Source organism: Anopheles moucheti, chromosome 3 (assembly GCF_943734755.1).
Source record: "Anopheles moucheti chromosome 3, idAnoMoucSN_F20_07, whole genome shotgun sequence".
NCBI classification, from domain to species: domain Eukaryota; kingdom Metazoa; phylum Arthropoda; class Insecta; order Diptera; family Culicidae; genus Anopheles; species Anopheles moucheti.
The window spans coordinates 1,639,871-1,658,917 of record NC_069141.1 but is presented as its reverse complement, the minus strand read 5'-3'; the positions used below and the strand labels follow the sequence as shown (position 1 = coordinate 1,658,917).

Here is a 19,047-nt window from a genome sequence, read left to right as displayed (position 1 = left end):
ATTGTAATTAATAGTATTAGTGTAGAACGCAAGTGATTGCTCGTGTACAGAGATATTAGTAGACAAACATAAGTGAACTCCGGAACAGGAAATTCGACATCATGCAATAGGCGGTCCAGATGTGTTGGAAATCTAACGTAACGGCTGCACGTGTACCGTGTTAGAAACTCGCCATTCCTACCCATCCTATCAACCGGAACTTGAGTGTCCCGAACCCATCACATACTCGAAACTCACACAGCAAGCCACCATGGCTTCCTACAGAAGTCGTAAAAAAAGATCACCATATTAACGTCCACCTTACCAAGGGTTCCGGGTGTCTCGTACAAGTTTGGGCCTCCCGTTCCGCCACCATCATGTTGTTCGAGTCAGTCCAAAATGGTGACCTCGACCGGGTACGCCACCTGTTGGACGGTGGTGCGGACGTTAATGCGCGGGACGGCAAGTTCTTCAATACGGCCCTCCACCGAGCCGTATTTGCCCGCCGGAACCGGCTCGAGATGATGGCCCTACTCGTCGAACGGGGTGCCGACTGTAATGCACTCAACAAAAAGCGCCTCACCGCGTCCGAACTCGCGCTCGAGAACCGGCTGCCGGAGGTAGCAAAGGAGTTGGTACGGTGCGAAACCCAACACCTGGACGACCATCTCGCTTACTACCTGCTGATACGGCGCGGCAATCTGCAGCTGTTCGAGTACCTGATCTCGATCAAGCGGCTCCAGTACGAGGACGAAATCTGCGTCATTGCCCGGGCATACGGTGAGCTACGGTTGCGGAACGTACCGCTCAACGAACCGATGGAGTCGTACCTGAACGAGATCCTGATCAATCACGACTACTGGTTGCGGAACCGGGTCCGCAGCGGATGGACCGATAGCCGGCGGGAAACGCTATGCCGCTTAGAAGCGATCGTCGCAAATGTCCAGCAGCTGACCGGTGGCTACGACAGCCACAATCTGACGGACGTGGACAGTCTGTTTCTTCTTCGGTTGTCCTACATACTGGAGAATCTTTTCTTCGTCCGCAACGCCTACAAACAGCTGCCGCTGCATCACATGGAATTTTGTATCGGTGAGTTTTTAGTTGACATTTCCACCTCATTCTGTCTGCGAAGTACAGGGGTAGAAACTCAGTTTTAAATGGGTCGAATCTTCTCATTGTTTGTGTGCCGAGCAGGACATTCCAACTGTTTGAGGTGTTTTAGTTCAATAGTGTCACCCAGTGACTAGAAGGTGTTGATGAGCATTGGGGGAAAAGAAGCTTTAGATTTTTTCCTCTATTCGAACAACTACTCACTCACCCTTACATACACACACTTAGAAACAACCACCCCTTGCATTGCGCAGCGATTCGTCTAACGAGCGCTAACGCACGGCATTAGTTTTACGGCCGTGCTCGGTTTCGCGGTTTGGCTCTTATTTAAACAACTTTCGCTGGCAGTAGCGAGCGACAACGGTCCTATTCCTTGCTGCCATCGTCGCCATCATCATCATCAGTAACCATCCGTCATGTGCTGTAACGACGCCTGGTGTCTGACGTGCGACTTTTTAAATATGGCCCAATGTGTCTTTTCCTACACTAGGATGGAGGTTTCCGGTTTCGTTGACACGGTGCAGTAGTTGGGTTTTTAGGAAGCTAGTGTCAAACAAGCTAACTGTGATGCGGTTAAGTTTGAGGCAATTAGTGTAGATCGCAATGTAAGTCTTTTATACTTTACGAATACTTTTCATTTGTATTATTTGCTTCGATTCATTATCTTATTTATGCTTTATACTTTTTGCTCTAATTCTACGGTATTCTGTGTTATTAATTATATACTTGCTATTTCATTTTGTAACGAGTAAGGTATGCTATCATTTATATTACTTTAAGTATTATTTAATCGAATTTTATTCTGTTCGTGTCATTTGAATTATTTTTGTATGATAATTTATTACAGTAATATTCTTTCGATTTTAAACATTTGTAACATCGATTAGTGGCTGTAAATCACATTTTCCCATGTTTTTCATTAAACATTTTTCAGCCAGAACATATATTTATAACAAAATTAGGTATATAAAACGTATCCAGTACTCTCACACAGCCCTTTTCGGTTGCCATGTTGCCAAGACCCCCTTCTTTGCTACCAAATCTGTCCTGCATCGCGCTCGTTTGCGTGTGCCACACACCCCGGACAACAGCTCCAACTCCCTCGCACTTCCTGTTTTTATTTTCCTTCATATCTTTCTTTCATTTTCACATCGCAATCAATCGTACTCACAGGCGAGCTGCATTTTCACTGCGTTAAACAACCTCCGCGAGCGGTTTTTAATATATATAAGAGACGAACAAAAAAACAACCTCCACTCGCACACCACATTTCAACCAAACTCCACATTTTATTCGCGCTCGGTAAAACGCACACCAAACTAGCAAATCGGGGGAAAGTTTGCGTTTTGTTCCCGTTTTTATGCTGCCCGTCTAACTCATTGATAGTTAGAAAAACACATGGATTGGGTGTAGAACACAAACAAAAGGGAAACATGCAGAAAATTCCAGTCTTTGTGGAGTATTTGTTTTAGAATTAACTATTCAAGCTAATTAATGCTGGTTCAAAGCATACAATTGCAGGAATTTGAACATTTTTTATGGCATCCATGCAGCTGTCAATCCAATACATTTATATTGTACATTTTATATTTGATCTTTGATAATTACTATGTTTAAATGTTACAGTAGTAAGAAATGTACCAACCATGAAACCGCCCGTCAATTGAAGTTCTGGACTTTCCAGGCATTCCCAAGTAGACACACCATTACGAACATTCTTAGCACTCGAATATGGCAGTAATGTTAATGTGCCTTCGATGGCATAAAAGAATATAGTAACGATTCACATAAAATTTGATTGGATTCAACGGTAGCAGAGAGAGAGAGAGATGGGCCCACTCAAATTAAAAATCAAGAAATGATAGTTGCCTTTATAATTAATTATTGTTTTCGATTGGCATGATAAAAGCAAATGCTGACAGTAAATAAAACATCACACCTTCTAGATTATATTTAGCTCTATTTAATTGGTTTTAATTCACTTTTTACCGTTTTCTCTAACAATGATAAAAAAAAAACTCCCATCTGTCAGTTGCAACGTAGCGGATGGTTAATTTCAATTCAATGCAATTATATTTACTTCCATTAGAAAGGGTGTGACATTGAAAAAAAAGCATCAGATAGGTGGAAGTACGAATAAAGTTTAAAAGCATAACAACTGCAGACAAAATTAAAACATCCACCAATTTGCACACTCCCATTCTCAGCGATTGTCGGCTTGTGTATGGTCAGTTTTATTTTGAACCGTAAATCGACCATTTCCACCAATACACCAACCGCAGGAGAGTATGTTTGGTGTGTCGTTTTTTTTTTTATTTTTCGTCCTCCGTTTCATACAGTAACCCTGTAACAGAGCACTCCACCCAGACTCCTTCGAACAGCTGTTTTGTGGTATTCAACAGCTTCCCCGTAGCGGCATGGCAGTAACGAATGGTCGAAAAAAAAGGTTTTACCAAAAAGGGTGAATGGCCTCCTAACCGAAGGGTTGACGGATGTATATTATCTGATTGCCGGAATGTTCCCTTTAACGAACTTAGGAAAAGGATGATTCCTCCCCCGAAAAACACGTTAATCCCATCCAGAACGCGTGCCAAACTGGACCGAGATTGAAGTTGACCTGGTGGTTAACCCTTCCAATCCGGTCAGCATCGTCCGTCATCTTCTCATCGTTCCCTTTTGAGCCATCCGTTTAGGTTTGGTCCTTCGAATAAACTCATTCTCCCTTGTGGCAGGAAAAGAGCGAAAGAACAGCTCGAACAAAACAAAACAAAAAAACAGGAAACTCCTCGCCCTTTTTATTCCGATCGACGGAAAGATGAAAGAGGAATTTTGTAAAAGGGTTGTTTTTGGCCGAAGAGTTAACCATCCGTTCGGTACATTCGATCGTGGTGGCGCAATGTCACAAAGGGAGAGTGGCTTGAGTCTGCTTGGACCTTTTTTATCCAAAAAGCAAAAAAAATGGATTTGCCTTTAGGCCTTCGGGGTTGTACACGTGTTGAGGTTGAAGTTTTTACATGGGAGATGTTAAATTGACCGCTCGTTAAGTGACGATTAAGTTCACCTGTTTATCAGAGCATGACCGTATCGTCGGTACTCAAGATGACGTGTGAAACCGTTTTATTTTATTTCCATAAATGCACAGTTAGTTTAATACCCGTTAATAATAGTGCTTGAATGGATGGTTTTGGGTCAATTGAAGTTTGGATAGCACAGCATTCTATGTCTTTTCCCATTTTTATATTTTGAACAAAATGTCACTATGTGGAAATATGTCATCCTATGGTGAGTTAAAATTAGGTACAAAAATTTCTCTGTCAAGCAGTTTACTGCGCTATACATAAGTTAACCAACAGCTAATGCTGCCAACTAAATGTGAATAGGCCTAGCAAAAGTTATTTGCTTAAACTTTAATTTAAGTTTATTTGCGATAAGGTATTTGCGTTGGCCGATTGAAAGCTCTCAATGCCATTGTTGGATTTACGCTGTCGAGTTTTGGGTTTACGGTGTTTGTGAAGACATATAGTGCATTTAGGATAACGTATTGGTTGTGTAAACCCTGTATATTGCCAATATGACGGCTTTACTGCAAATAATGACATTTTTTCAGAATGGCACACAGATGATGTGCAATACTCTGAAATAAGGTTTGCAATCATTTATCAGACAGTGTTTGGCAGACAACTGCAGCACCTTTTAATGTTAGCTCTCCTTGGATTAGAAGCTCCCTCGACTCTGTTTAACACCTTTACCTTCCAATTATTCACATTATTAGTAGTGTGTACAATAAAGTAAACAACTGCAAGTTTCCTTGCGTTCATGTTGCAAATTTCGTAAGCAATCCCAAAACAGACACACAAATCACCCCACAGAAAGAATGTCGAATCGAATGGAAATGAATACCCCAGCGAATCTCAACCACAAAATACGCATCTCATAAGGGGTACCTCATGTTCTCATGTGCAGTGCACTGTACATGTGTGCATTATTAGAGTAGCGGGGTTAGAAAAAATAAACAATGCAACACAACCATACGGTGCTGCTTGCATCGACGGGCTTGCAAGGTGAAATAGATGCAAAGCAGAATTCAGCGTCAGAGATAGGAGAAGCAAAAAAAGAAACTCACATACGCGCGCCAATCGACGCTAAATGCATCCGCCAACAAAACGGACCAACCAGCCGAGGCAAGAACGCGCGCGCGTACATCTTAAAGACAAATGCTGGTGTACCACACCCGCACCGCGCCACGCCGACCGGCTGGCTGATCCGTACGCAAATTTACGGCACGTCTCAAAGTGCAAAGCCGGGGCGGAAGAAAAAGCACGCAAAGCAAAACAAAAAAAAAACGCAAGACTGTGTACCGATGCGGCACCCTGTGTAAGTGCGCTGTGCGAACGGCGAATGTAATGCAAAAGTGCATTATTTTTATGATTATTTCCATTCTTTGCCTCTGCCTCTGCTCTTTGGGGGATGCGGGGTTGCCCGTTAACTCGTTGGTGCACTCTTTGTGTCAATCGTTTCCAGTTCTTTTTCTCGCCTTCTCACGCACATCTAACGCCTTCCACGCTGGTGGAAGCCGGTTGGCCGTTGGCCTCCAAATCGTTGGGGTTGCTAGTAGTACAGCAAAGGAAAGGAAAGCAAGGGAGATGGAGGGATGGGCAGGGAACGGAATCTGTATATATAACGCTGGGAGACAGTTCGATCGTGTCGGGCGTCAAACCCGGTCCGGATTGTAGGAAAGAAACGCATAACGTATGGCACGACAATAAAATAAAACAAAATTGAACTAAACGAAAGGAATCGAGAGAAAGCGACAACAACAACAAAAACTAACACACGGCTGTATTCGCGTGCGAGGGCTTTAGGTACTTGGCAGCACACAATTCCAGACGCATTCCACCGAGTTGGTGAGCAAATTTGGTTTAGTTCACTGAATAGTATGGAGTAGAGTCTTAATTCGCTAGCTATTTGCTGTTTTAAGTGCTTTTTATTGCAAAATTATTATTAATCTTTTTACGAAATTAATGACATCTTTATTGTTTATTTAACATCCGGCTATTATGTTATGATAGATCACAATAATATGCAATAAAATTAACATTTCGATAAAATAATTTGATAAATTTAAATCTTCAAGATTAGGCAATAGCATTTGTCATTTTTCTGTACAATAACAAATATAATAGTGCAATAATATTTACTTAAATTATTTCATACTCAAATAATATTGTTAATTAGTAAATGACATTTTTTAATTATGTGTTAACACATTTCTGGACTGGTATTCAGTCATTGATGTAAACGGATGACGTCGTTGTTTTCATTGATTTAGTTTTTATTATAATTCATTTTTGATGGTTTACTGCGACAAAAGCATGCTGAATATTATTAATAAAATTTTCTTACTGTTACATAGTTTTAATTTAATTAGAAAAAGATACTTTCTATGATTATAAAGAGTAGAAAAGAAAACAATTAAATAGTAGTGTTTATATGAATTGAAATGATTTTTTCTTCCTATTTTATGCTCTTTCTTTATGCGCAACTGTCTCCTTGCGGGACGTTGTGCGAAGATGCTCAGAATAGTTCCAATTTTATCCATGATTAAACCTTCGGCCAGGCAAATGGAGAAAAAAAACCATCCAATAAACACTGAGATGCTTCTTTGCATTTTTTTTTTCTCAAACTTAACCTACGAACGTAACTAGCCCAACCGATCGCGCGAAACAGTGCCAGATCCGTTGCACTCTTGCACACTACGACTGCAAACCGTAAAAAGAACATGAAAAGAAGAAATAAAAATTATTTGAGGAACTTTCCGCATCTCGTCTTGCGAATATACACTCGGTAACTGTTCGGTAGCAGGATAGATAAACAAATGAACTGCTGGGCGATATTATTTTCTCTCCGCGCTGGAAAGATGATGAGAGCGCGTGACATGTGAGGGTGGTTAGCGGTGACGGAGAAACACGATAATTGTGAGTTGCACCGATGCAGTAAATTGCACCGTGTATATGTGTAACAGGCAGCTGGAAAAGAAGATGTGTCCCGGTGGAGGCAAATAAAAATTGGTTAAAAATACTAACACTTGACATGGTCTTGGAGATGGCCATAGCTGGTAAGATCATAATAACTTGTATTTGCTTACAAAAAATTACCCCAAAGCAATCGAACTTCGTTAAACGTCAGCACAGACAAAGTGTGCAATATTTTTGTATATTTTGAAGTGTTTCTTTTATCGCGTTATTATCTCGTACGTAATTGCATCTTTTAATCTCATCAACTCTGTCGTTCTTATCTACGAGGCACTGGTAAAGCCATCCAGCCTACATCTTAACCTCCCATCGGCTGTCTAGGTTTGCGTATTACCCCAACCCACATTCACTAAATCGTGCAGCCATTTTTACTTCTTATTATTACCACTGTACCGATCTGCTACATCACTTTCTTTGCCTTTGCCGAGAGTGAACGCATCTAGCGCACATCACGATGGGCCCCAATGTTTATATTTTTTTACGAGATGCTCATTTTTCATACGTGTTTATTTTCCCATCCGTTGCACTATTTTTGCACAACTATGGCAGCGTATGGCACGCATGGCATGGCTACGGGAAAACACACTCACACGTATGAAAGGTTCACAACGACAGCAAAGTGAAAGGGATAGAACCATCTTTTAGCAGGGAAAATCTGTAAATCTACCGGAAGCGGTTGATCTAATGTTTGCTGCATTCACAGAATAAAACGCATCATCCTCTTTGGACACTCTTTGGTGGTAACAAAGTGAGATGGTGCGTCATTGTTCATCAGTCAATGCTACGGAGGGTTTAAATAGTTCGATCATTTGTGTGATAAATGTGTTGTAAATTAAGTATTTTTGGTCTCGTCCAACTTATAGTGTGGACGGATTAAATAAACGATTGAACGATTGAATTGAACACACCATACTGAAACGTGAGATTGCTCGCTTCGTTTATGTTGTTGATGAAAAGCACGCAAAAATGTAAAACATCGTAAACAAATACAGTAAAAGTCATTTATTGAATATTGCTAGCAGCTCACTTGTCTGCAATAAGTTTTTATTTCCATCAAAGTTGTTTATGAAGATTTAATTTGGCTACGCTAAATAATACAAATGACTAGGCTAAATAAAATAAGAAAGATCGCCAGAAATGATAGGCCTAGGACTCTTGAGGTTATTTTGCCGCTAAAAAAGAAGAATTACCACTGCCAAATCCCAAAACATATCACGCTGTTTTTGTATAACATTCGTAAACTATTTGGGTACAAGGGCTAAACTGCTCAAAACGGTTCTAAATGTAGTCATTGCCTGCAACGAACTTTTGTACACTCCAATTTACTGCGTAGTAACAGTTTTTATTTATTGTGTTCTACGTGTTCTTAATTTATACTACTAGAAACGGGTTATTAGTTACCTTAAGGATTTAAGTTGCATATCTCGTGTTGCAATATTAACCGATCAGATATCATGTTTTACTTGCCTTTCACCTGGTTCTTGCATACGGATAATTTATTTAATTAATAGCGAGCAATTAGCATTTTGCATTTTGGTACATGATTGGAGAATATTTTCATCGCTTCAAAATTCCTATCAGTTCAAACGTCCTCATCATAAAACAAAGGCGTAGCTGTGTTGTTCAACACCATCGATTGTTCGATTTATTTTAGCAACATTTATCGATGCTTTATTATCAACCCGACCGACCACTGTAATATGATCCAATGGTGAGATAAGCCCCACCCCATTATATTCAACCCGTTTAGGCTCTAATTGGGAGTGCTGGTCATCAAAACGTCGATAAAGCACCCTGGGACATAATTAACTGCCTAGTATGGCAACTGTTTTTTCATCGTCCTGTTTTGATTTGCGTAATCAAAGCTAAGCAACGAATTCGTCTTAAAATTTGTGGATGTTGTTTAATAGGACGCACCCCTTTTCTTCTACAGCAACTATTTTCTTCCTGCTCTAAAATTCGTTAGGTTATTACAAAACATTGATTGAAGTTCAAATGGTATGCCCCCTACATCGTCGCTCTAAATTATGTTAGCTTCACTCCTACTATCACACTCGCTTATTTCCCTTCAACCCTGTCAGTACTGGTTCTCCTTCTTTTGACCATCTTCGAACCGTCCGTGTGATCGATATCCAATTTGGAGCATAAAATGCAACCTAATCCTTTCGTTCAAGTTTTAATGCGCTCTGGCCCCCACAGTCTACCACCATTCTCTTCCCCCTTGTCGAGGTTTCCAGTGCGTATCTTTGCACTCCGGAATGCGCTAAGAACATGCGCATCTTTGCCAAAAGCTATGCCTAAGAAATCGGAAGAAGGCAAACGAAAAGTAAAAAAAACAGACACTATAATATTTGAACTTCTTGCACTATGCATTATGCACGACTGGAAGCTTACTCCACGTATACGTACATCTCCATATGTACATGGGCACAAATAGTAAGGGAAACGGTTGGTAAAAGGAACCGGAGGAAGGTGGTGTAGTAGGGATCTTCTCTCCCAGAAGAAGCTCGTTTGATAATCTCTAAGACAACGCCAATAGCTAAGGAGTGCATGTGGAGCAACCGCACATTGGTGTGCGTATGCACGTGTATGTGTCCAGTGGATCGACTCGGCCAGGAGTGTTTAAGATTTTCTTAAGAAAATTCACCCACCGACTCCCCTTTTCTCGGGGGGTGGAAAATTTTCACGTCTTGTCTTATTATTCCATTGTATCCTCCCATGCATGGGGGTTGTGCTTGTGTGCGTGTGCAGTATACAGCGGCTCGTGTATCTTAATGCGTGCCGAACCGGAAAAGACATCCTAGCGATTGTCCACAACGAACTACCGGAACTGCCATTTTCTTATCTCTCTCGATCGTGCTTTTATATTTGCATAAGACAACTCACACCCCCAACAACCGACTGGCCAAACAAAACCCGATCCTATGGGCCAAAAACCCTCCCCGTTCTCTTGGTTTGGGGGGTTTTTAAAACTCGCCCCATTTCTCGACCTCCCTCTCCCTTGGCGTTGCTCCGAAATCCAAAAAGGGACGCAAATACCCGGGGTGGACACAATGGCAGAGGGCATCTTGCCCCACGAAGCGTACAAAACACACGTCCACATACATAACAAACCCCCTGCTCACACACGTGTTGCAGGCGGTCGATCTTAATAAAGGATCCTTTCGTCCCCATATCTCGGAATTCTCCTTGCACCCTTCTTAGCACTGCGAACAAGCTTCATTATCCTCTTGGTAGCTAAGGATTATAAGCTCCTTAAGAAGGACGCGCGTGTGTGTGTGTGTAAGAGAGAGAGAGAACGAGAGGTTAAGGTGGCGAATTGTGTCTGCGGTTAGCACACAGGGCTAACTTCAAGCTGGAATCACGGGTCCGCATCGATTGTGCCGTTCTGTATGTGTGCACGGCACCCAAACCGGACCCGTATGTGTGCAGGCCAAAACCCCATTATCCAAACCGGCCTCCCCCTCCCGCTTCCCCCCTAGAATGCACAAACTTTTCAGCATGTGTGTGCGAAGCGAAACATGCATTAAAGATAAGACGTGTACACACATAAAATGTCTAAGAAAGTGGTAAGATGCTACCATGGCTTTCCTTGGCCGGGAACCATCTTGCTCACACATACCATTTTACAATACCCACCCACGCAGCACTGACCGGTGCAGGAAGCCTTGAAATCTGGAACCATCTTCAGTCAGCAGGGAGGTGTGTGTGAAAGCATAAAAAGATTGAGGCAACCAGGTTTTTGGTAACTCTCGTTGGAAATATCCATTCGAAGCAAGAGGAACTTTTCTACCTTCAATATTCCCGCCGGGGTGCTTATTGTGGAATAGTGTTGGGCTCACAAAATCTGACTTCAAATTGTATTTCCTTTCGGGCATTGCAAAACCATTCTGCCAACATTCCGAGTGGACCATACTCAAAACTTACCACCCACCGGTTGCCAATTCTACCGAAGGAACAATAAAGATTTGGTGATGGTTACGAAACACTAACTTGTATGTGTTAGCACACTGTCGTGGAAGTGAAAATGAAGAAGATATATTATTTGTGGAAGAGAGAGAGAGAGAGAGAGAGAGAGAGAGAGAAAGAGAGAGAGACATGGAAGATAAAATATAAAGCATACATATACGTGCTAAGGATATGAAACGTCTTAAACAACGGTCCCAGGGAATGATGCCACAGTAAGAAAGACCTCTTCAGTGTTTGTTTCAGTTGGGTGGGTTGTTGGGTGGCCGTTTTTAATCGGTGCTAGGAAAATTAGGGGAAAAGGGGATGTAGGCAAGATGAGACCACCCTTCGTTACCCGAAGACGAAGAAGAGGAAGCAAATAGTGGGTGGCACAAATACATCTTACCCCATCGGCTGTTGTTGCAGTTGTTGTTGGCTCCCTCATCTAACATCTTGGAATATCACCCACCGGCCACCCACTGTTCGGGCGGTAGAAGGATTCGATTTGAAATTCAAAACCACTCACAAACATCATCCTTTCATCCCACCATTCGAGCACGGTTCTGCAACACCCTGTTGGTCATCTGAAATGAAAGAGAAAGCGCGAGCCATAGGGTATGACAGTGAGCGAACGAGTTGTGTACAGTTTCGTTATTAGACAAAGAGAGACAGAAAGAAAGAGTAAGCGAGAGAGAGAGAGAGAGAAATAAAGGAAAGGAAAGCGAATGTTACAGAGATGGGGAAAGGACTGGACACCCGTTAAAGCAAACCCACCCTTATCGTTGTTCTTCGCCACCCACCACCCCCAACCGGTACAGGAGCACTGAGGACACAACGGGCGGGTAGCCTGTGTATCGAAAGCCCAGTAGCACCTCTTGTAAGACGTTTCCTCCATTTTCTAAGACGCTTTCCAAGACAACCCCAAACCAATTCCGGGCATTGCCACCACCGAGTATTCACCATCCTAATGCTTTAAAATACAAAACAAAGAGAAGAATGAAATTGAGGTGGGGAAGACATGAAGTGATGGCGGGCAGGGGGGAAATGCACCTCATTCTTCCGTTCATTTCGCTCCCCTGAGCCTCCCTAAATTGTGCGATTCCCCATTTCTATATACGCCCAAGAAAATCCCACACCTTTCACCTTTCCTGATGGAGGCGCATGGTCGCCGTCGTCCCGTGCCGTCACAGAAAATGAGCAGAAATTTGTGCGAACGCAAGGGAAAAACGTGCAAAATGCAAACCGATACCACCGATGCGGATGGTGTTTAATGGGTGAGCGAAGAATAACGATCTTCATGCGCGCATATGCATGTGTATGTGTGTGGCAAAAGGAAATGTTGGGGGATAAGCAAACTCTTCGGTGGCATTATAGCTTGTTATGTCCGTGTAGTTAGCTTCCGTTTCGGTTCATATTTAAACCACCGTGTCCTCATCCTTTGAACCTGCCTTCCCGTCCACTCACGAGCATGTGGTGCCTGATAGGTTGTCCATCGGACCCAGAGAGGTAACACATGTATATTGAGTGTGTTGAGCGAAACTTTCATCATTCATTCCATTCCCTTCCAGCATGTTACCTACGCAACTTAAGACAAACAGACGCGCTTCTTTACAACTTTTTTGCTGAGCATAGAGTCTTACTACAGTTATCACACGTGTAGGGTTCCCGTGGACGTTTATGACGCACGGCTTCCAGGATTATGAAATGGAAAGCGAAACAAAACATAATTAAATTTTAAAAATATATTGACTTACTACAACTAACGTTCCACTAGAGATTGTGAATTAATGATACAATTGCGATTTAAATGAGATTATACTAATGAGTATAGTGTGTTTGTATAATAATTTGATTACTTTTTGAGATATGATTACGATTTTACTCAACTTTTAAAATAATTTTAGGGCGTTAGTAATTTAAGTTATGAAGCAGAGCAGGTCAATACAGAGCAGTCCTTGATTCGTTTCATATCCTTAAAGTGAATTGTTGGATTAATTTAGGCATTACTAATCAGATCCATCGCCACAGATCGCAATACACAGCCTCTACCACTAGCTTTTTATATTATCCCAACAGTTCGAATTTATTATTCACTTTGTATTGCAATTTCTTAAACCATGTCCTGAATCTAATCTATACGTCCCAACGGCAACCAGGCACATAATATGTCATCTGTTATCTTTCCTTGTTTCTTTTTCTCCGTAAAGCACTTTCTACCATGCCGTTAACATATGCAACGATTAGCTGCAGTCATACAAAATCCTTCCCTAAAGCCTCTTTGCTGGAGATGCACACTTGAACCGTGCCGTAAGACCCAAGGTTATGTTCCAATCCCATCCAGAGATCCCCTGTCGGATCTTCGAGGCTCATTGTATTTGATTTACAGCGTTACTTACAGACGTTTGGTTCCGTCTCGTTCAGCGTTGTCCCATCCTCGACATATCTTTCGCAACATTGTAAAAACCTACCCCCGTTTTGGCCGCTCAAACTCTATTACACCGTCTCTTTCTAGCAGCACGGGTATGATTCCCGGGATGGGGCAAACGGCAAAAAAGCAGCCGACAGACAATGCATCATCAAAAACGGGGTAGTGCCAACGGTGCACGAGGGTTTCGGGATGAGCCCTCGGTGGATAATAAAACGCACATCGGGTTTGATTTAATACCAAGTGAATCCCGGACGCCAAAGGACATACGTGTACCGTTTCTTCGAGTCTGCTGCTCGGGATGGGCGAATTGACAGCAGCATTGAACTGTTGTTTAGGAGAACAAGTGTGCAGCGTAAGTGCCGGCATTGTGTCGATGGAAACTTGCAGGGAGTGCTGGAATATATTTTCCTGATAGATAATTGCATTAGTTTGTGACTGATGGGTACATTTACTTGCGAGTATTTTATTTATCGAGTGTTTAATCTTTCATTTCTTGAGAATAAACATTTACAGTTGAAATTCCAGTTTGTATTCATTTATAGAACACAACAACATATGTATAGTTCTCTTAAGCTACATCATCAAGAGCCATAGATGATATTTTTTGTGAGGTTGCCGTTTAGAATCAATCTCATAATAATCATCTAGTTGAAGAATTGAAGGGCCTTCAACTCACTTTCTGGCTTCAGGATCAATAAGAATTATAAACCCAAATACTTCAGCCAACTTGTTCACCGAATGAAACAGATCATCGCTTAACTTTTTTGATGGACACTCTTTCACACTCACAAATCATCGTTAGACAGTTTCACTACCGCCTTCATTTGTAGTTAGTGTAAACGTTACTTCTCCATTACACTGACATAAACTTCACAAACGTACGGACAACATCCGCAACCTTTAAAACACCCGAGGCTTCGGCTTGACATATTGAACCATACGCAAACGCTCAACGAACGAACCTTTTGTCGGTTCTCAAGAATCTCACTACCTGCCTATCAGCACCCTAATCTTACGGCCACTGAGACTGGGCCGATGATCGAAACACAGTTTAGTGCAGGCCAACCAGCCCGACGACGTCTCCAGCTCCGGCACCTACAGACCCTTAAGTTCATCATCTTGGCCACAAAACTTGACCAACGTGAAGGTAGTGCGATCGATGGGCAACAAAGGGTTAAAGGAAACGGACCTTTATCCTTACTCACTTGCCAACGATATGGTGTGAAAACTGTGCCATCCTGTACATAAGGAAAATCCCCCCTTAGTTGGGCAGCATTCCACCGAGCAAGAACACGGTGGCAATCCGCAAATAATGTTAACTAAGCGTGTACCGGAATCGGTCCCATCGGGCACACAAGATGATACGACCTTCCCGAGCAGCGTACTTTGAAACCACGGACCACGGATTTCGCGGTGCCTTCGCAATGGTGCTTTAATGAACTGCTGAAACGATAATCCGATGGCTAGAATCGCAAGGATAACGGTATGCCACCTTCATTCGTTCGGATGGTAGCGCGGGTAAATTGTTGGCAATTTGTCAGCATTCGCGCCGGTGGAAGTGTTTTCCGTGGCGAAAGGTAGTTTCACTCATTTTGAATTGTTGTTGCTACGAATTTTCATTTGCAGACTATCCATTTAATATCGAAATCAATGAAAGTACCAGTGCTTTACGTGTTTAAAATGATCTTTAATACAATTAGTACACTTTTTAGTACAAAGAAATTTTGGCCAAACATCAAATTAGACTCATTTAAAAAACTTATGTTATTTATGAATATGTTTTTAAAATTGCGTTGCTCAACTAGTTTTAGTTCAAGAACCAGTTGTCAACTTATCTTCCACTTCTTCTCTGACCAACCATTAACCACAGGAATGAGGTTGTTCGATAAAACTTTGCAACACACGCTGTGCCGCTTTATTTCAGAGGTGTTTTTTTTAAATTAAATGTCTCGACTTCATACAACACTGGCGTTTCTTCGCTCGTTATCTGAGCTCGTTTTGCTCACGTACCATTTCTTATGCCATACGTGCATTTACTTTGCTGTATCTTCTAAAAACACCTGAAAGGGGTCTAAAATGAATGGAAAAAGTAATTTTCCTTCCGCGGAAGATAGCCACGAAATACACTGGTGTGCGGAAAGAAAAAAACCCGTCCAGCCCCATATGCCAGTTGCCAAACACGCAGCCATAAGATCACCTTCACACAACCCCTGCTGGGCGTAGGGAAGGATTTTTATGTTGCCACCGTTACATACACGGCAGTGAGGGAAAGTAGACCGCCCAAAACTCATTCATTTCCTCTTTTATAAATGCAACTTTCTTTATGTTACGCAAATGCCAACACACATACAGACAGCCGAAGAAGCTAAAATGGCTTTTTGGCAGTCCAACCGGAGCGAACCAACGAAACCAACGGCGATAAAGTGTGGTAAGAAGGTAAAGTCGTTTTATGAACCGTGTTGGGTTTTGTCAACAAAACAAAACACATATCTAGCGCTTTTTACTATTATTGATAATGTTCTATGTTTATATTGCACTGCAGTACTAAACCAACCTTTATTTTTTTGATGATTATTATTTCTTTTAACAATTGTTTAAAAATTCTAATGATATTTTCTTTTGATTGGTGTCAAACTCTACTGACTATACAACTCGTTGTGCTAAACGTATCTGTATGAATATTCGTTATTTCATTGTTGGCAAAATAAAAAATGAAAAAATAGAACATTAGTAAAAAAGCATTATTCAGTTTCCAATTACCAGAAAAAGCATATTGCATGCATTTAGGTGTTTTATTTTGTGACAATGACGCGCATTGTGAATATTTCATAAACAGTTAGCATAAGAACGTTGAACAATGTTGAGGATATTTTTTTACTTTGCAACCTGCAAAGTTTTTCTGACCCTTAAATTGCACTTTTTTACCTTACCGAAGGCTGTCTGCATGAAACTACACTTTAAACAAAAACCAAAAAAATACCACACTCCACGAGGATGTGCACAATTACAAAGATGCCTTCAGACACCTTTACAACACGAAGGCAGAGCACGTCTAAAGAGGCTATTCTCGAAACCATCTTAACTTCCCTCACGGTTGCTTCCTACCATTGTATTCGGACGTGTTTCATTTGCTCAAACCCCAGACCGGTACGGTAGTCATTCTTCGCACCATATCAACACATTACTTCTTAACACACACAAACATGCGAAAGTGAAGGCGCCAACGACGTGTTGTTTCTTTGCATTCCCTTTCGCATTTCTTTCATGCTTCCAACGGGCCAGGAATGATGTGCCATTTTTTCTCCTTCGCGTCCCTTTTTATTGTCTTGAGGGGTGAAAAAAATTTTCCCACACACACACACATTTTTCAGCCCCATTCATGTGGCGCGTTAATGGTGTTGCGCACGGGTAAATATTTCTACCACAATGGCAGACCATTGCTTGGGTGTGTGGTTTTTTTTTTAATTTCGTCCTCTCCCATATATCCTACCTTCTTTTCGTTATCTTGCAGACATTATACGCGCGCGCATTTTTCTTTTTCCTTCATTTACCACCGATATAAACGGAGGTGGGAGTGTAGTTGGAGTTGATTGCGGTCGACTGTTGGTTTGGGTCATTACTTTTTTTGCTGAAACACGGGTGCCAATGAACAACCCGATGATTCAAAATGGTTAGAGTGTAAAAGAGGATATTTGTAGTTCGGTTGAATTTACTCTGTGTGTTTCAGAGAATACAATCGAATTATTTTTTATGCATTCATTTAACTTGCTCACAAGTTACAAATAGCAGATTTAATTTGAATGTGCAGGTTTTGACATGTAATGAAAAAGAGGACGATAGTAGATTATTAGTTTTTTCATACTTTCATTGTTAGTACTAAAGTTAGTTTGTTCGTTAGTACTAAAGAATTACTGAGAACTAATTTAAGTACTGTGCTAAAACTAAATTAACCCGTTAATCGCTTTTTCCCAATAGGGTATCGGGTATTGAAATAAGTTCAAGGGCGTCAAATAAATAGATGATAATATTACAAGTGAGTACTAAAATTTAGTACAACGGTTATAGGGTTAGGCAAGACAGTGGTTAATTCTGTGAAAAAATAACTGCATAGTACCTGATTTGAAATTTCAATACACTCATTGAAACCTACAAACATTCTATTGCAGCATTGTAGTGTGAAGCAGAAACATATCTCTCTTGAGCCATGCAAAATGTATAAAATGCATCATTCACTTCGGCTCCACCTTTTGTAACTTCCCTCCAATGCTTCCACGCCAAGTCTCTACCATTCACCAAGATTTAATGACAGCAAAAAGTCAGTATACTGGTAGTTTCCCTTTTTTTGGTGGGGCAAACCCAACAGTTAGCTGCTCGGTTTCGGACACATTTTTCATCCCGCCTGCCACAGAGGACCGGTAGCACACGGTAACGTATCGGTTATATGCTTTTTCTGCACGTAACACCTTTTTCTCAGCGTGATACAACGTAAAACCACAGTTGGGAAAATTAAAGTCGAATAGCAAAACAAAACAAAAAAACACGCCAACATCCGTTCACTTTCTGTCCTGCTTGCTGCCACCACGAACCATGGCGCAAAATGTTTCTGCAACGGTGTGTGCTAAAAGTTGTGGATGTGTGTATAATTTGAAAAATAACTGCTTATTTTTCCACGTCAGCGAAACGGAGTGAGTTCCTGCTCGCGTGATCTTTCGCTTCCACCTTACCAGGCTTGTGTTGCTATCATTTGGGGTGAAGAAACCTGGATTTTTATTCCCGCTTGCATAACAAAACACTATTGGACGTGGTAAATGAAACTTGTCCTATCTGCAGTCAGTCCCGTGGTACGTATCGTATGTCACGGTGTGGCCTTTTTTCTTTTGTTGCTGTATAGATTTGATTCATATCGTAAGCTCAGTTTCAACTGGGAACGAACAGTGTGGCTTCATTGTAAAACATCTGGCAGACAATGGAGCTTGACGTTAAAGGACAATGTATCGTTGGAATTTCTTCACCCTTTCAGGGGATTTCTTTGAGATTGTCCTCCGCAGGACGATTTATTGGTAACAATATAAGGCAAGTAGTATTTTGCTCATTTTCTCCAAGAAGGGTGTAACTTTACGCAGTTTCTCATGTTTGTGTATTCTCTTGCTGTTGCTGCTGTAATTAATCAAAGAATTCTTTTTGCCAAAGCTTCACACAGTGTTGGGTGATGTTGAAACAACTCCGGAATACTTGACACCATTGGGACACGCACGCTGAAGTGTTGCTGGGTAAAATATTAACCTCATATTTCTCATCATCATTAGTTTATTCAATTCGATACCTTATGATCCTTTATTTCAAAGGTGGTAAAATATGCTAAAAGAAATAGAATTCTCGAATACTCAAGCTTACTAAATGATTAAAATAGTCTAAAAACCATCAATAACCACAAGAAGGCGAATTAATTTTCCTGCTCGAGCACACAAACTGTGGTCCAGATCATCATTTTTCATTGCTTACAGAGAATGAAAAATCTTACCAGGTGCCATTAATCACATGGTGATA

At 41.4% G+C, this 19,047-nt stretch overlaps 1 protein-coding gene across 1 annotated transcript in view; it reads left to right on the top strand.

The window, feature by feature from the left end:
- Positions 1–356: 356 nt before the first annotated feature.
- LOC128303468 (uncharacterized) overlaps positions 357–19,047 on the top strand; it is a 44,497-nt gene continuing 25,806 nt past the window's right edge. Inside the window, exon 1 of the mRNA XM_053040435.1 lies at positions 357–1,071. Coding sequence (XP_052896395.1) covers positions 357–1,071 — 715 coding nt within the window. The remainder of the gene's footprint in view (positions 1,072–19,047) is intronic.